The sequence below is a fragment of the Mytilus edulis genome, chromosome 8 (genome assembly GCF_963676685.1).
Source record: "Mytilus edulis chromosome 8, xbMytEdul2.2, whole genome shotgun sequence".
Taxonomy (NCBI): domain Eukaryota; kingdom Metazoa; phylum Mollusca; class Bivalvia; order Mytilida; family Mytilidae; genus Mytilus; species Mytilus edulis.
In genome coordinates, this window is record NC_092351.1 from 76,778,707 (window position 1) to 76,798,082 (window position 19,376).

General features: G+C 32.0%; 1 protein-coding gene across 1 annotated transcript in view; it reads left to right on the plus strand.

The window, feature by feature from the left end:
• The window catches only part of LOC139486284 (scavenger receptor cysteine-rich domain-containing protein DMBT1-like), a 69,247-nt gene that overhangs the window by 20,778 nt on the left and 29,093 nt on the right, over positions 1-19,376 (plus strand). The window contains exons 10-13 of the mRNA XM_071271092.1: positions 2,851-3,038; positions 7,652-7,790; positions 8,730-8,917; positions 18,525-18,663. Coding sequence (XP_071127193.1) covers positions 2,851-3,038; positions 7,652-7,790; positions 8,730-8,917; positions 18,525-18,663 — 654 coding nt within the window. The remainder of the gene's footprint in view (positions 1-2,850; positions 3,039-7,651; positions 7,791-8,729; positions 8,918-18,524; positions 18,664-19,376) is intronic.

The following is a 19,376-nucleotide window of genomic DNA, read 5'->3' on the forward strand; positions in this document are numbered from 1 at the left end:
TGATACGATATCCCCGTGCTTCCCTTTCGTGTATGTAAACTACCGTTTTAAACTATTTACCGGATGTGTTATTGAGCAACACGACGGGTGCCACACGTTGAGCATGATCTGCTTACCCTTCCGGAGTACCTGATATCACCCCTAGTTTGTGTTGAGGTTTGTGTTGATTATGCCTTTGTTTCTTCGCAGTGTCATGTGTACTAATATTTATATTGGTTTTTTTTTCATTTTGGCAATGGCGTTGTCAGTTTATTTTCGATTTTTGAACTTGACTGTCTATTTGCTATATTTCGTATCTCTTTTATCATGTTTATATTGACGAAAAGTTCCGACTTTGGTTGGACATGAATAACTTTCATCACTACAGTTATATCATGAATAACAGAACAGATTGCGAAGTAAAACATTCTGTGGACTTGTATTAAGTTTTTTTTAAATTGGTAAATGTACATTACTAAAGTGACGGCTTAGAAATATCTATTTTCGGAATACTTCTGCAATATAAACTAAAAAAATAAACTAGTTATCAAAGTTTAAGGATTATTACTCAATACGCCAGACGCGCGTTTCGTCTACATACATGTAAGAATCATCAGTGATATTTATTAACGATGAATAAAAAATAAAGAAACTTAACCTATGTCGGTCGGAGTTAATAGCAACATGCACTATTACTTTTTGTTTCTGCAGCCATCAACATCTTTTTCAAAATTTTACCACACAATTTGTTTTCAATATTATGAACATTTGATTGAAACTTTAGCTTTTTTGTTGGATTTTTTTACATTTTCAGACTTTGGGATAAATCAGTCACCTTTTTGTAATGTGTGGAAGCATTTTATTTCACCCAAATATGTTGCTAATAAAAACAAGAACTATCTTTAAAAAAGATATCCGACGAATTTAAATTTGAGTATATTTAAAACTATCATTTCGATAATCGTCAGAAGCACAATGACTTTATGATGCAGGACCTCTTTAATACAATTTCCATCTGAATGTTACTACAAGAAATACTTTACTAAGTCTACTAGTTATATTCAGGCAATAGTATATAAGAATATTGTGATGACACCTAAACATTTTATTTGTCAAAAAATCTAGTGCACATTAAAAGAAACAAATATACATTTACTACTGTTTACATTAAACTCAATTCATGGTTAACAAAACTAGAAACTATTGGAAGTATAAGTAATTTCTTTCTGTTTACATTCACCAAAACCCCGCGCAAATCTCACATGCGTAGGTGCGTTCTAAAAGTCATGTACGTTCGTACAACAAAGTTTAAATTAAAAATTAAATAATTATATAATTGTCCCGAATAAACAGCTGTCATGGATGCAAAGGGCTATTGGAGAAACAATTGTTTTAATAAAAATATAAATCTTTCAAATATTTATAGTTTTTCACTTGCTTTCCATCACGATATAATTTTCGAGACGTTTTTTCAAACACAACCAAATCACCCTGCATGACATCATTTTGTCCAATCACAGAAAGGATTTTCGAGCATGCGTAGTCTGTTGCCATAGTGAAGCGTCCCTAAGTTCTAGGTGCACAAACCGAAAATATACCAAATACGTCGGAAAAAAGAATAAGTGCAGGTTGTACTCTTCGTGTATCTAACTGTTGTTTTGATAAATTATATATAACTTATACAAAATCGCTACCGCTTGAAAAACGACTGTGTAGATAATATTCTATAGACACTGCAACATTTGAACTCAAGAAAAATGAGACAAATATTTGTATTTTTTGGCAGATGCTATTAATCATTTGTTATTGTTTTAGTCGTTATAACCATTTTCTGCTTTATGCACTCAGGCGTTGAGTTAACGAAGATCGTCGTCGGACATTTATGTATTCCAGCGTTGTATGCAGCCACTGATTAAAATGACATTTGGAATAAAAATGGCTTAAACGACGCAAAGAACCGACACATGCCATTGTTCTTTTTAAGTTTCAAGAAATCAGAGAATAAGATACAATATCACTATATAAAAGAGTTAAAACAGTTTTTCATAACTGTAACGTTGGACATTCGTTTTTTTTTTCATATAACTTTGTTATTTTAATCCTCAAATATATTAGATTTTATTTAGTATATGATAAAAAGCTTTACAAACATAATTTAAAACATATCTTGAATTTGTTTTAATAGTGGTTCGTGTTTGCTATCATTTTTATTTTGTTTTGCGGAGGAAATTTCTGAGATTCTGTGTTAAATCCTAGGGGTTGTAGGAACGTAACGTAATAGCAATTTTCAAGGTAAGACACCAGGACTATGTCATCTTTTGAGACGGGAATAATTGTATTGTGTTGTTTAATGACATTGTATTTCAATACTTAATGTCTCGATACGTATGTGTGTTAATAGCAAAAGAGGTTTTATAACAAACAAAATATGTTTTAGAGCAGATCAAATTTTGACAAGGCTACATGCAACATTAACGCTAGTAATGGTCTTGTGTAGTCTTCCCCTGCTTTATTGATCGTCGGAAAGCATTTTAGTATGATAGTTAACAAGATGTTTTAGTTTTTGATAACATTGAGTAATATGCATTTTAATTACCGAGAAAATGTTGAGTGTCAATTTAAGAACGTATATACGTCTATAGCTTTACGTAACATGCGTAACTGCAGACCCTTCTTCAAAGTCAAAAGAAACTGTGCATTAATATTGAAACAATTTTGTGTCGGCATAAATGCATAGACACAGTTCTCGTTGCACAATCAATGATTAAACTGTTCTCATGATTTCAACTGAATACTCAAAATAATTGACATATCCCAATAAAAAAGTTTCAAATATTTAACACTACATGTAGAGCTTTCATTTATTTATAGTTCAGGAATCATGCGTCCACCTAGAATCACTCATAATGGTAACGGTGTCATTTGGTTAAATGAAGTACAGTGCTCTGGTTCAGAAAGTAAATTACTGAATTGTTCCTTCAATAACAATATAGAACACTGCAGTCACCTTGATGATGTTGGTGTCCATTGTTTTCTCAGCTGTTCTTCAGAAAATGAAGGTATGGGTTTGTCAAAACTTTGTGAACATTTCATATTTCTGCGGTTTTCTCTTCTCAGAAAAAAAACATGATATCAAGTGCCTACAAAACTTACGAAGATTGCATTTTTGTCAGAATAAGTTTATTATTTTACTGTACTTAAAAAAGTCTTTCATACTTATATTTGATTTTAAAATAAAAAAACAGAAAAAGAATAGCTAATTCAACATTTGCCATGTGGAAAGGAAATCGACATTCGAGTTTGAAATATTTTTAAAATATCGTGTTTAATGTACTAAGCACACTGTGTAACCACATCAGTAGATGAACTATATCCCTTAGATTTTTTATGAATTGGCGGAGTTTTTGATGAGTAGGAAAACCGTGTAAATCAAATGATTATTACATTATATGTTTCTGGCTCAAAGGGGTCCGCCTTTAAAAACTTTATTTTTTTCACCACTATAAGTTAAAGTATTTGATCGAAAAACTGTCCATCCAATTCAGTTAACATTAGTTATTTACCAACCGCTCCATTGATCAGCATGTTCCGCCTACATTCCGATCCTTACGGAGGTTAAACTTTGTTATGCCGGCTACTTTTTGTCTCCTAGTAACAACAGTGAGTCGTTATTGTGTTTTTCTTTTCGATAGTTTTCGCTTTTTTGCGTAACATTCGGTCAACCAATCAGCGAAACCATTCTCCACCATCTTCTTCCTCGCGGTTTATGGAGCAGACACGCCCATCAAAATCAGAAACAGTAACTGATTTTGAATGCATGTTTATATAAAGTTGTTATTCTCTCTATGGCTTTCTCATTGGTGTTTGTGCAGACAAAAAATAAATCGCGTAGGAAATTTTAGTAGTCTGACATTAACTATCTCCTATTTCACTTTTAGCATTTAAATTTCATTGCATGTTGGGTATATTTGTAGGACTCTAAAGTGCGGTGGTACTCTTAAGTGCGATGGTGGCTCACGCAAAATTACGATGGTTGTTTGTGTGCGATGGTTTAGCACTATAAGGGCGATGGAACAAAAAAACAAATTTAAAGGGGTGTAATTTTAAAAACAAGTCTTTTTGCAAAATCTAGTTTGCTATAATATAACATTTAATGCGATAGGCTTTTACTTTACTTGTAGTCTAATGTGACTATTTTTAAATTTAGAAGATTACCTAGTAATAATTCCTTAACAGGTAATGTAGGTGTCACAAAAATACTATGTTTCCTTTAAATGAATTTTAAACAATTTGGACATATTGAATTGACTGTTGGTTGATTAACGTTCAGTGACAAATATTTCATGCATGTTCAGGACGAGGGCGTATGGGATACTTGATGTAGCTTGCAGTTTATATAGCCTATTAATGTAGACACATCCCCTTGTCAGTTTCAAATACAAACTTTGGTCATTGTCAGAGACTCAGAATAGATTAAATCTATTTTTAAATGCTTTAATCTAAATATGAGAGAAAGGGGTTGTTGTTCGAGATTTCCCCTTTTTCGTAGCGAGTATTAACACATGTATTTTACTACAACGTACACACTGATATTTTAATGGACAATTTATGAGTTACACTAGAAACGTGTACCTTAATTTTACCGACGATTATACTCTTCAATAAAATCGACAATATTTTAAGGTAAACCTAATTTTAATAATTGAATATGCATTTTGTCGAGTCCATTTTGAATTTCATCTTCAAGCATGTCCTTTATCGATGTGTATAAACGACTATCAACGTCTTAATACAACTACGTTTCGTACATCTATACTTTCGCGGACCATGGCACTTTAACGGATAGAGATCATCGGACTTTAGCGTAGACCAACGCGCTTTAGCGTGACCATCGCATTTTAGCGTCCCCGTTGCACTTTAGAGTCCAACATCATTTACATATTTAATGTGTTTCCTATCACTTTTGCAGATGAACTTAGTGATGCATCTAAAAATTTAAAAACTTCAGGACCGCCCGCACATTGATGTATTCTTCGTTTTTCCATGTAATGTTTTATCATTGATCTTTTTTTGGTGAAAAATAAAAGCAAGAATCAGCGCAATTTCAGATTGAGACTAGAATCTTTATTTAGTACAGCCGCAACGTGGAATTGTATTTTGCCAACTCAAAACGAGTTCTATTCAGTTATTATGAAATTGACACTGTAATGTAGACAAATTGGATGTGTAAAATATATATGAATATATGCAGTGAGTGCAAATGAGATAATTCATCATCGAGGTCCCAATTTATTAAATCAAAGTACAAAACAACAAGACATAAGGGGCTAACAATTGGCTTCTGAAGCCATTCAAACGATATATTCATCTTTATAAAAATGCATGTTATCAATTATTTTTTCCATATACTCTTTTAATATTACAATTGGCTTGGACATGTTGAAGACTATTTGTCCCCACATTTAATGAAAGAAATCACCGGTGTTTAAATAAACAAGATAAACCTGCAGCAGTTTTAAAAAAAAATCTATTTCATTAAATGAAAATGGCTTAGGGTTTGATAGATAACGTGTCTCGCCTATTTTATAAATCTTATCAATGTTTAAAGAACTTAGAAAGTAGGAAAAAGGGGGAATTCACTATATACGTGGTTATAGAACGTGCCGCTAGAATAGATAACATTTTTTTGCTTGGAAATATGTGAATCGGTCAACTAAGTTCCCATAACCAATTCGTCTTTCGTCTTTCTAGTTGTGCCCAGCTGATTGTTTTTCATACATCTGTCAGTATTTTTTTTTTGGCCGAAAACCCGTAGTTCATAGCTGGTTGCAAGTGAGAGTCAACGTTTCGTTTTTTTATGGGAGTTATAAAAAAGAAAAATTGTTATGATTGCTTATGAGACAACTATCCACAACAGACCACAATGATGCAAATATTAACAACTATAGGTCACCGTACGGCCTTCAACAATGAGCAAAGCCCATACCGCATAGTCAGTCATAAAAGGCCCCGATAAGACAATGTAAAACAATTCAAACGAGAAAACTAACGGCCATATTTATGTAACAAAATGAACGAAAAACAAATATGTAACACAGAAACAAACGACAACCACTGAATCATAGGCTCCTGACTTGGGACAGGCACATTCATAAATAATGTGGCGGGGCTAAACATGTTAGCGGGATCCCAACCCTTCCCTAACCTGGGACAGTGGTATACATGTAACAGTACAACATAAGAACGAACTATAAAAATCAGTTGAAAAGGCTTATCTCATCAGATAGACATAAAATACAAGTGGACGTGGCCGGGTACTTATACATCCCGACACAAAAAGAAATAATGAACAGATATGAGAGTACTCACAGTTATCTGACAGCTAGTTCAAAGCCACTAACAACTAATAAAAAAATCATGCCTCTAAGACTAAACAATCAATCTGTACACATCCAACATACAATGGATTTAGTGAAAAGACGTCATAAACAGCCAGAGAAAAACATGACCAAGTTACAGGTATCGACGGATGGTAGATCCATAAAAATGTATATGTACAATGTATATAACATACTAGTAATATTTAGTTAGCTTTTAATCTTTGATAACAAAATCAATATTTTTACCAATTAAAACAATATTCAATGACCTTATTACATTTTTGAATAACCAATAAGGGTAACCTTTTAGAATAAGTTTATTTAAAGAAGCAACACGTTTACATGGATCATTTTTTTATTTCCGGGCACGGCTAACAACGTTTACGTAAGAATGAGGATGTGCTATCTAGTTTGAAATAAGTTTTTTACAGGTACAACCAAACTTCAAAACCAAATCTTTATACCAGTAATACATAGTTTGCGTTCGTTAAAATCTAAAACGTCACAACATACACAAGCTTAGCGAACAATTTGTGAAATATAAACACCGTAAGGTGGTGTCAAAGGAACATCACCATCTAAAAATGGAAAATTAACAATATGGCACGAAAACTCGTCTCGTAAATTTTAGTGTGTAATTTCCCTTTAAAACCGAAATATCTAAATCCAGGAAAGGACAGTTATTACCGAATACATTTGATTTATTTAAAAGTAAGTTCCTTGGGGTAAATTTCAGCAGTATATTGAGAAAATTCAAAATTCATTATGTCCCTTTCATAACTTTGCGTAACGTCGCGTTAACTTTGAAGACGTAGATCTGTTCTCCCAAACAAAACATCCGGAAAAAAACATAGACAACCATTGCAAATAACACGCATTTAGACACTTTCAGGATGACACAAGGTACGTGAAACGTCTTGTTATTTTCTTTATTTTAAGAAAATCGCTGTTTTAAAGAAATATTTGCACAAATAAAAAAATTCATTGCAATTTTGGACGGATAGCAAACCTTGAGCCAGACTATAGTATCTGCTTACCCAATTAAGAACACAAAATGGAATTTTTAAAGTTTCTAATTGAACATATGACTTAAATTATTTTTGAAAGTCACAATATGTGCATACAGATAACACGATATTTCTAATTGTGAATGTAATTTTTGTTAAGTGTTATAAAAACACACATTACAATTTAACCGGATAACCAAATGTGTAACAAATAATCACAACGATATATTAAAAGTTTGAACACAAATGCATCTGCTTTATTCATTTAATTATTCTCCATTGCAGGTTCGTTGCGTATAATGTCTGGTTTTGCTGTGAATCAAGGAAGACTGGAAATTAATTATAAAGGTGAATGGGGAACAGTCTGTGGAAGAGACTTTGATAATGTTGATGCAGAAGTAGCCTGTAGGCAGCTCGGATATTGGTATATACAATATAACATTTAAAGTTTTGTAAAAAATGCTCAATTCAAACCCAAAAAAACTAAATTTTATCAAATCAATGAAGAATTCCAGTTCAAAATAATATATCTAACAATTTGAATGTAATTATCAGCTACATTTCACTTAAATTTCAAAACTGATGTATTCGCCGAATGCTTAAACACATTATGTACTGAAACATGTTTGAATGACTCATTAAAACCATTTAAATAACTGTATACAGTTTGGCTAAATGTTTAATTGGAGTACGCTTTGAAAAATATATGTTAAACAAAAAGTGATAAACTTTCATTGTTAAACAGTTGTTTGCATTTAGAAACTGATTTAAACATGGACTGCTTAGAATAACTTTGTACTGAAATGTTTTTTGTTTTCAAATGACTCTAAACATCATTTAAAGGGTTGTAACATGTTATAATGTTTGTGTGGAATGTATAGTTGATATGAAGTACTTTACTGTATGTTTTTGGTTTAAAAAATACAAACTGCAATAGTATAGTAGTTTGGGTTCACAAGAATAATGCACTTGCTACCATGTGTTAAACGCTTTGACTAAAACAATCAATTTTTCATACTATGTTTCTAATAATGTTTTATTAATGTTAAGGGTACCGCAAAACTGATAGTGTTCAACATAGCCTAGGCATAAAATGTAATGGTCAACAAGAATTGCCAGATAATGTAAAAACTTCCTCTGGATAAATGTAGTAAACAGAAGACAAAATTGATAAGTGCAATCAATTGGGGTACCTCCTAGCCAAGGAATGGTGTTGATGATGCAAAAAAATGTCTTTAAATGGTACGAAGAGTTGTTATACTGGTCTGTATTCCACTGAATATTGAAGGGACCTGACATAATATAGATGCATACACAGAAAGTAGCTAATATCTAACCTCGTGTATCTTAAATGTATTTATAGTTCAGGAATTATGGATCCACCTATACATACAACAGATGGTAACGGTATCATTTGGTTGAATGATGTGAAGTGTTCTGGTTCAGAAAGTAGATTTCTGAATTGTTCTTTCAATAACAATATAGAACACTGTAGTCACCGTGATAATGTTGGTGTGCATTGTTTTTTAAGCTGTTCAGCAGAAGATGAAGGTATGAATTTATTCAAAACAAACAACTCAAGCAATACAATGTGACTATGTGACTGTGATAATGCTTCTCCTTCCCAATATGTATTACTGTGGATTCATTTATTTTCGTGGGTACCAATTTTCTTGGTTTGAGGAAAACTTACATATTCGTGGATATTTAATTTCGTGGTTTTGACAAAGTCTACATTCATTCCTTAACAAAATTTGTATTTTGTTGAACATTTGAATTCGTGGTTCTTCTGTACCCACGAAATCCACGAAAATTGGTATCCAACGAATATAAATGAATCCACAGTAAAATAAAACTGTAACCATACACGCATCCAACAACATTCAGAACACATACAATGAAATTTCGGAAACTACTTACATGTTATCATACATAGTAAAACATTCGTTCCCAGTTCAGGAATTATGCATTAAGCTGATATTATAAATAATGGTCACGGGGTCATTTAGGTTAATTGCACGAAGTGCTCTTGTTCAGAAAGTAAATAACTAAATTGTACCTAGACAAAAAAAAATACACTGCTATCACCTTGATAATGTTAAAATCTATTGATTGCTAAGCTGTTCGTCAGGAGAAGAAGATAAAAAACGCTTGAGGCAATCGAAACGTGTATAACTATTGAACTGATACTTTTAATTTATATTTACCACTGGAGGTTGCATAGCAAACCATTCTTTCGACAAAATCCAGGATACAACAACTGACGTTTTTAACGTGTCTGTCTTGGTAACAAGCACACACTTCTGATTAATAAAGGGTCCATTAATGAAGCAATCATGTTTTGTGAACATTTGTCTTGATAACGTCGACGCGATTTTTGATAAAAAGCTGTGGTCACCATAGAACGAATTTACAGTCAAATTAAGAACATTAGTGTTTAATACATGCCTGCAAAATTTAACATACTAAAATGAAACATATACCGAGACCATTTCATAATAGAAAATCAATAGGAAAATGGCTTATGTTCTATTTGTCATATCAAAATTATGAGATTATCGGTTACAGTGTACATTTGTAAAAACATGCATGGTAATTTTTTTGTAGCTATCTCCATTTCGCCCTGAACATTTGATTTTATACTGCACACGATAGTTTCTAGATATTAATGCAGATTTAAAAAAAAAAGAATATGAACTTTAAACTTATAATTTTGACAAATACGAATATGCAAACACACAAATTAAAACGGTAAGTGTGTTTTAATTGGCGGCTTACGCTTAAGACATTAGCATGTCGCTTGTGTATCCATTCATTTGACGCGTACTGTTTATTTCGTTTTTAGTTTACTTGTGTGATGTCGTGAATTCATGGCAGATGTGCATTGTTGATTGCGTTTTATATGGTATACTTTGCACTCATTGTATTACGTTTTCTTTCGTATTGGGTAGTCTTGTGTTTATTAATACTGTATGACTGAAGCGTATTGTTTTTTGTCAACATATCTTTGATATCCCAAATTAACGGGGGTTTGGCTAGCCATACAATCAGATTCTACCAATTTTTGAATCTTAAACCCCCTTTTACCATGTCATAAATATGCCAAATATTGTCAACAATACGTAGTTTTGTGTTTGCTATTTATTTATGACAATTTATACTACTCATAGTTCTTATTTAAATACTATCTGCACATTTGCTGCTTGTGTGCAAATTATAATTGATGACGATCAGATAACAAGATTTGTTTTATTGTCAACGTTATCGTCAGGTACAGATGGGTGCGGTCCTAACCTTGACAAAAGTTAACTTAGAGTTAACTTGTTGACTGCTTTCTAAGTTAAATTGAGAATTTTTAAGCAGTCAAGCAAGTTAACTTCGTCGTTGGTGGACCAGACCTACGGTCTGCTTTTTTAGGACTGCTGCAGACCTATCGACAAGTCTGCTCCAGACCAGACCTGTGGACAAGTCTGCTTTTGACCAGTCCTGAGGACATGTCTGCCCCAGACCAGACCTGTGGACAAGTCTGCTTTTGACCAGTCCTGAGGACAGGTCTGTCTCAGACCAGACCTGTGGACAGGTCTGCTCCTGACCAGACCTGAGGACAGGTCTGCTTTTGACCAGACCTGTGGACAAGTCTGCTATTGACCATACCTGATGACAGGTCTGCTTATGACAGATTATCGTTATAAGAGTTGTCATATCAGACTTGAGCTTTCATTAAAATATGTAAACAACATTCGCGTTGTTTTTCAACAGATATCATTTATTATTTACTCGCTAGACTCTACTAGATATTATACAATTGCTCTCTTTTATTTGATAAACATGTATTCTTTTATAAATAAAAAATGGCTATACGATCACACAGAGTTTTTTTTATTAGAAGGCGGGTAGAAAGGTTATCCAACGCATCGGAACAATATTCTTATATCACGGGATATCGGCAACATTGTCTACGTTACTTCGTTCCCCGTTGTTTACCTGTCCCTTCCTAAATTTTACTTTATGCATACATTTAAACTTGCATGGATATTTCATTGATATTCAACTTGTTTGCATTGGATTTACTATTCTATTTCCCGCAGAATATTCTAATAGAAATTGTACAGTGTCCGTAAGCATACGGTGGGGTAAAACTATCAACAATCTCGTCAAATTCGTCAGATTTATCGAGAGATTTGTCATTGACGATATTTATATGGGACGTCCTAAAATTATACTCAATGCGCACTTTAATGAAATAGTTGCCACTTGCCACGTTTAACTATAAACAAAATCAATCAACCGACATTATAGATTCCAAGAAGAGAACCTCGTATATTTTTTTTATTAAATCATTGTAAATAGCATGAATAGTACAAATGAATTCACACATGTCAGTGTTGGTACTTTGATGATGTGGCATAATAGTTTTGTTTTACACGTACACCATCATGAACTCCTATATATGATGTGACTGTTATTATGAAGAAAGAGATGAAATTCTGACATTCTCAATTTATTCAGAATATTTTTTGCATTTATAGTTTTCCAATATTATTGATTACACGTACATTTACGGTCCTACTAAAATGTGAACAGGAGAAGACATTAAGGTGCTCGGTACAATGGTATGCGGTTATATAGATTTGCAAATAAAAGTGCACATATGATCAGTTTTGGTCATATAGTTTTGTTTTCCAAGTCAGCATGAGGTATTAAAACTACTGAAATTTTGTTACGTATCAATATATTGAATAAAAAGAGGACACGCTGGTATCCTAAATTTATGCGAACAAAAATTTGTTGTTATTAAATTGCAATATTGCTGTCCATTGTCATGATTGTATTATACATTGAATCCTGACATAAAAAATATGGCTGATTTACTATGCGGGTATATAGATTAACAAATTAAAGTGCATATATGGTCAGTTTTGGTGGATGCGGGAAAATAATTTTGTTGTAAAGATCAACTGGAGGTATCAAAGCTACTGAAATTTTGTTACATATCAATATTTTGAATAAAATGAGGACATGCTGGTATCCTAAATTTTTGCGAACAAAAATTCCTTGTTATTAAATTGCAATATTGCTGTCCATTGTCATGATTGTATTATACATTGAATCCTGACATAAATAATGTGGCTGATTTACTATGCGGGTATATAGATTAACAAATTAAAGTGCATATATGGTCAGTTTTGGTGGATGCGGTCAAATAATTTTATTGTACAAGTCAACTCGAGGCATCAAAACGACTGAAATTTTGTTACGTATCAGTATTTTAAGTAAAAAGAGGACATGCTGGCACCCTTAATTTAGGCGAACAAATATTTGTTGTTATTATAATGCAATATTGCTGTCCATTGTCATGATTGTATTATTCATTGAATCCTGACATTAAAAATAAGGCTGATATACTATGCTGGTATATAGATTTACAATTTAAAGTTCACATATGGTCAGTTTTGGTAATGTGGTCAAATAATTTTGTTGTACAAGTCAGCTTGAGGTATCAAAACTACTGAAATTTTGTTATGATCAATATTTTGAATAAAATGAGGACATGCTTGTATCCTAAATTTATGCGAATCAAATTTTTTTGTTATTATATTGCAATTTTGCTGTCCAATGTCATGATTGTATTATACATTGAATCCTGACATAAAAAATAGGGCTGATTTACTATGCTGGTATATAGTTTTACAAATTAAAGTGCACATATGGTAAGTTTTGGTGGACGCGGTCTAATAATTTTGTTGTACAAGTCAACTGGAGGCATCAAAACTACTGAAATTTTGTTACCTATCAGTATTTTAAGTAAAAAGAGGACATGCTGGCACCCTTTATTTAGGGGAACAAATATTTGTTGTTATTATAATGCAATATTGCTGTCCATTGTCATGATTGTATTATTCATTGAATCCTGACATTAAAAATAAGGCCCATATACTATGCTGGTATATAGATTTACAATTTAAAGTTCACATATGGTCAGTTTTGGTAATGTGGTCAAATAATTTTGTTGTACAAGTCAGCTTGAGGTATCAAAACTACTGAAATTTTGTTATGATCAATATTTTGAATAAAATGAGGACATGCTGGTATCATAATTTATGCGAATCAAAATTTTTTGTTATTATATTGCAATTTTGCTGTCCATTGTCATGATTGTATTATACATTGAATCCTGACATAAAAAATATGGCTGATTAACTATGCGGGTATATAGATTTACCAATTAAAGTGCACATCTGGTCAGTTTTGGTGGATGCGGTCAAATAAGTTTGTTGTACAAGTCAACTGGAGGTATCAAAACTACTGAAATTTTGTTACGTATCAATATTTTGAATAAAATGAGGACATGCTGGTATCCTAAATTTATGCGAACAAAAATTTGTTGTTATTATATTGCAAAATTGCTGTCCATTGTCATGATTGTATTATACATTGAATCCTGACATAAAAAATATGGCTGATTTACTATGCGGGTATATAGATTTACAAATTGAAGTGCACATATTGGTCAGTTTTGGTGGACGCAGGCAATTAATTTTGTTGTACAAGTCAACTGGAGGCATCAAAACTACTGAAATTTTGTTACGTATCAGTATTTTAAGTAAAAAGAGGACATGCTGGCACCCTTTATTTAGGGGAACAAATATTTGTTGTTATTATAATGCAATATTGCTGTCCATTGTCATGATTGTATTATTCATTGAATCCTGACATTAAAAATAAGGCCCATATACTATGCTGGTATATAGATTTACAATTTAAAGTTCACATATGGTCAGTTTTGGTAATGTGGTCAAATAATTTTGTTGTACAAGTCAGCTTGAGGTATCAAAACTACTGAAATTTTGTTATGATCAATATTTTGAATAAAATGAGGACATGCTGGTATCATGATTTATGCGAATCAAAATTTTTTGTTATTATATTGCAATTTTGCTGTCCATTGTCATGATTGTATTATACATTGAATCCTGACATAAAAAATATGGCTGATTAACTATGCGGGTATATAGATTTACCAATTAAAGTGCACATCTGGTCAGTTTTGGTGGATGCGGTCAAATAATTTTGTTGTACAAGTCAACTGGAGGTATCAAAACTACTGAAATTTTGTTACGTATCAATATTTTGAATAAAATGAGGACATGCTGGTATCCTAAATTTATGCGAACAAAAATTTGTTGTTATTATATTGCAAAATTGCTGTCCATTGTCATGATTGTATTATACATTGAATCCTGACATAAAAAATATGGCTGATTTACTATGCGGGTATATAGATTTACAAATTGAAGTGCACATATGGTCAGTTTTGGTGGACGCAGGCAATTAATTTTGTTGTACAAGTCAACTGGAGGCATCAAAACTACTGAAATTTTGTTACGTATCAGTATTTTAAGTAAAAAGAGGACATATTGGCACCCTTTATTTAGGGGAACAAATATTTGTTGTTATTATAATGCAATATTGCTGTCCATTGTCATGATTGTATTATTCATTGAATCCTGACATTAAGAATAAGGCCCATATACTATGCTGGTATATAGATTTACAATTTAAAGTTCACATATGGTCAGTTTTGGTAATGTGGTCAAATAATTTTGTTGTACAAGTCAGCTTGAGGTATCAAAACTACTGAAATTTTGTTATGATCAATATTTTGAATAAAATGAGGACATGCTGGTATCATAATTTATGCGAATCAAAATTTTTTGTTATTATATTGCAATTTTGCTGTCCATTGTCATGATTGTATTATACATTGAATCCTGACATAAAAAATATGGCTGATTAACTATGCGGGTATATAGATTTACCAATTAAAGTGCACATCTGGTCAGTTTTGGTGGATGCAGTCAAATAATTTTGTTGTACAAGTCAACTGGAGGTATCAAAACTACTGAAATTTTGTTACGTATCAATATTTTGAATAAAATGAGGACATGCTGGTATCCTAAATTTATGCGAACAAAAATTTGTTGTTATTATATTGCAAAATTGCTGTCCATTGTCATGATTGTATTATACATTGAATCCTGACATAAAAAATATGGCTGATTTACTATGCGGGTATATAGATTTACAAATTGAAGTGCACATATGGTCAGTTTTGGTGGACGCAGGCAATTAATTTTGTTGTACAAGTCAACTGGAGGCATCAAAACTACTGAAATTTTGTTACGTATCAGTATTTTAAGTAAAAAGAGGACATGCTGGCACCCTTAATTTAGGCGAACAAAAATTTGTTGTTATTATATTGCAATATTGCTGTCCATTGTCATGATTGTATTATACATTGAATCCTGGCATTTAAAATAAGGCTGATTTACTATGCTGGTATATAGATTTACAATTTAAAGTTCACAAATGGTCAGTTTTGGTAATGCGGCCAAATAATTTTGTTGTACAAGTCAACTGGAGGTATCAAAACTACTGAAATTTTGTTACGTATCAATATTTTGAATAAAATGAGGACATGCTGGTATCCTAAATTTATGCGAACAAAAATTTGTTGTTATTATATTGCAAAATTGCTGTCCATTGTCATGATTGTATTATACATTGAATCCTGACATAAAAAATATGGCTGATTTACTATGCGGGTATATAGATTTACAAATTGAAGTGCACATATGGTCAGTTTTGGTGGACGCAGGCAATTAATTTTGTTGTACAAGTCAACTGGAGGCATCAAAACTACTGAAATTTTGTTACGTATCAGTATTTTAAGTAAAAAGAGGACATATTGGCACCCTTTATTTAGGGGAACAAATATTTGTTGTTATTATAATGCAATATTGCTGTCCATTGTCATGATTGTATTATTCATTGAATCCTGACATTAAAAATAAGGCCCATATACTATGCTGGTATATAGATTTACAATTTAAAGTTCACATATGGTCAGTTTTGGTAATGTGGTCAAATAATTTTGTTGTACAAGTCAGCTTGAGGTATCAAAACTACTGAAATTTTGTTATGATCAATATTTTGAATAAAATGAGGACATGCTGGTATCATAATTTATGCGAATCAAAATTTTTTGTTATTATATTGCAATTTTGCTGTCCATTGTCATGATTGTATTATACATTGAATCCTGACATAAAAAATATGGCTGATTAACTATGCGGGTATATAGATTTACCAATTAAAGTGCACATCTGGTCAGTTTTGGTGGATGCGGTCAAATAATTTTGTTGTACAAGTCAACTGGAGGTATCAAAACTACTGAAATTTTGTTACGTATCAATATTTTGAATAAAATGAGGACATGCTGGTATCCTAAATTTATGCGAACAAAAATTTGTTGTTATTATATTGCAAAATTGCTGTCCATTGTCATGATTGTATTATACATTGAATCCTGACATAAAAAATATGGCTGATTTACTATGCGGGTATATAGATTTACAAATTGAAGTGCACATATGGTCAGTTTTGGTGGACGCAGGCAATTAATTTTGTTGTACAAGTCAACTGGAGGCATCAAAACTACTGAAATTTTGTTACGTATCAGTATTTTAAGTAAAAAGAGGACATGCTGGCACCCTTAATTTAGGCGAACAAAAATTTGTTGTTATTATATTGCAATATTGCTGTCCATTGTCATGATTGTATTATACATTGAATCCTGGCATTTAAAATAAGGCTGATTTACTATGCTGGTATATAAATTTACAATTTAAAGTTCACAAATGGTCAGTTTTGGTAATGCGACCAAATAATTTTGTTGTACAAGTCAGCTGGAGGTATCAAAACTACTAAAATTTTGTTACGTATCAATATTTTGAATAAAATGAGGACATGCTGGTATCCTAAATTTAGGCGAACAAAAATTTGTTGTTATTATATTGCAATATTGCTGTCCATTGTCATGATTGTATTATACATTGAATCCTGGCATTAAAAATAAGGCTGATTTACTATGCTGGTATATAGATTTACAATTTAAAGTTCACATATGGTCAGTTTTGGTAATGCGGTCAAATAATTTTGTTGTACAAGTCAGCTGGAGGTATCAAAACTACTAAAATTTTGTTAAGTATCAATATTTTGAATAAAATGAGGACATGCTGGTGTCCTTAATTTATGCGAACCAAAATTTGTTGTTATTATATTGCAATTTTGCTGTCAATTGTCATGATTGTATTATACATTGAATCCTGACATAAAAAATATGACTGATTTACTATGCGGGTATATAGATTTACAAATTAAAGTGCATATATGGTCAGTTTTGGTGGATGCAGTCAAATAATTTTGTAGTACAAGTCAACTGGAGGCATCAAAACTACTGAAATTTTGTTACGTATCAATATTTTGAGTAAAAAGAGGACGTACATGCTGGCACCCTTAATTTAGGCGAACAAAAATTTGTAGTCATTATTTAAATGAATTAAACTATTGCTGATTGTGGCTGCATAGTTCAACGATGTATAACTAACAAGGACGTATACACCTAACATCAAATATACTTCTTTTAAAAAATAAACATAATATGATTGAATTTGATCTCGGAATATATAATATTCAGTGCCTGTTTTCATTGTAACCGAGATCGTTTTTATAATAGATAGATTGTCAGATCACTGATAAATTTGTGTTACGTTCTGTGCGTACTTATTTTCAAATATTTGTATGTAATCCTGTTCATAAAACGGAAGTAGTAATTTTCTAATTACTTTATTTACGATGTTTATACTACGAAACAAAGATATTATTTTTTTTAAATCATCGAAGAGCGGTCCTGGTTACAAGTTAACTTAGTGTTGAGCAGACCAGTCAAAAGTTAACAGGACTGGTTCCGAAGTTAACTTATTTTAACTTATGACAGGACTGGTTCGAAGTTAACTTATTAATTTTAGCGGACCTGTTTCCAAGTTAACTTTTTGGCAGACATAAAAACAGTCCTAGGACCAAGTCCGCTTTTCAAGTTAACTATATTTTGGTCCTAGGACTGGTCAGAGCAGTCCTATATTCGGTCACAGGTTAACTTTGACCAGTCCAAATGACTGGTTATCAAGTTAACTTGCTGTACAGGTTAGGGGTGCACCCATCTGTAATATAATATTGAAAAAAAGCCTTTATATACAAAACTATAACATGACAAAGAATTTATCTGTTTTTTTAATAAAGACAATCTTCTATACAGGTGGCTTGCGTATTATTCCGGGTTTTGCTGATAATCAAGGACGACTGGAGATTAACTATAGAGGTGAATGGGGAACAGTATGTATCAAGAACTTTGATAATGTGGATGCAGAAGTAGCATGTAAACAGCTCGGATATTGGTATGCATAACGTATATAGAAGATTAACCATTATGCACTTCGATTATAAAAGTTTAATGTCAATATGTTGCTAATCCAGAAAATACTGGCCTGGGTTAAATTTTGTAATTCAATATATAGCAATTAAAAGGTTTATTCGACAGCTAGGTTCACGAATTGGAGCAAAATACACAAAAAAATCGAATCAAATAACAGTTCAAATGTGAATCAAAAAATATCATATCTAGCGATTTGAAATTTTATACTTCAGCTTTATTTTCCTCATTCAATAGATATCGATATATTTCAAAATTAGATAGCAAAATGTCAGTTACATTAGCAGTGAGCATTTTGTAGTACGAAAGTCAATAAAATGAAAATAAACCAACATTGACTTTAAAAGGTATGTTCCGATAAACTATGTTCACATTACATTGTGTTTTCTTATAAAATAAGTATAATACTACAAATTAAAATTCATCTGCATAATATATTGATCATTTGTGCAAGTAACAAATAATGTATATCCAGTTAGATAGCACACGACAGTGTCAAGTCTTCGGGTTTGCAGGTCAAGTCAATTTCACACGCTATAATATCCAAAGTTTAATTTTAATAGGCTTGGATTTTGTTTTTGTTTTTAATGTATCTGAGAAAAGTTTGTTTATAGCCATACATAATTATACTGTTCTTGCAACTATTTTAAAGTAATCAATATTGATCATAATGAGGTT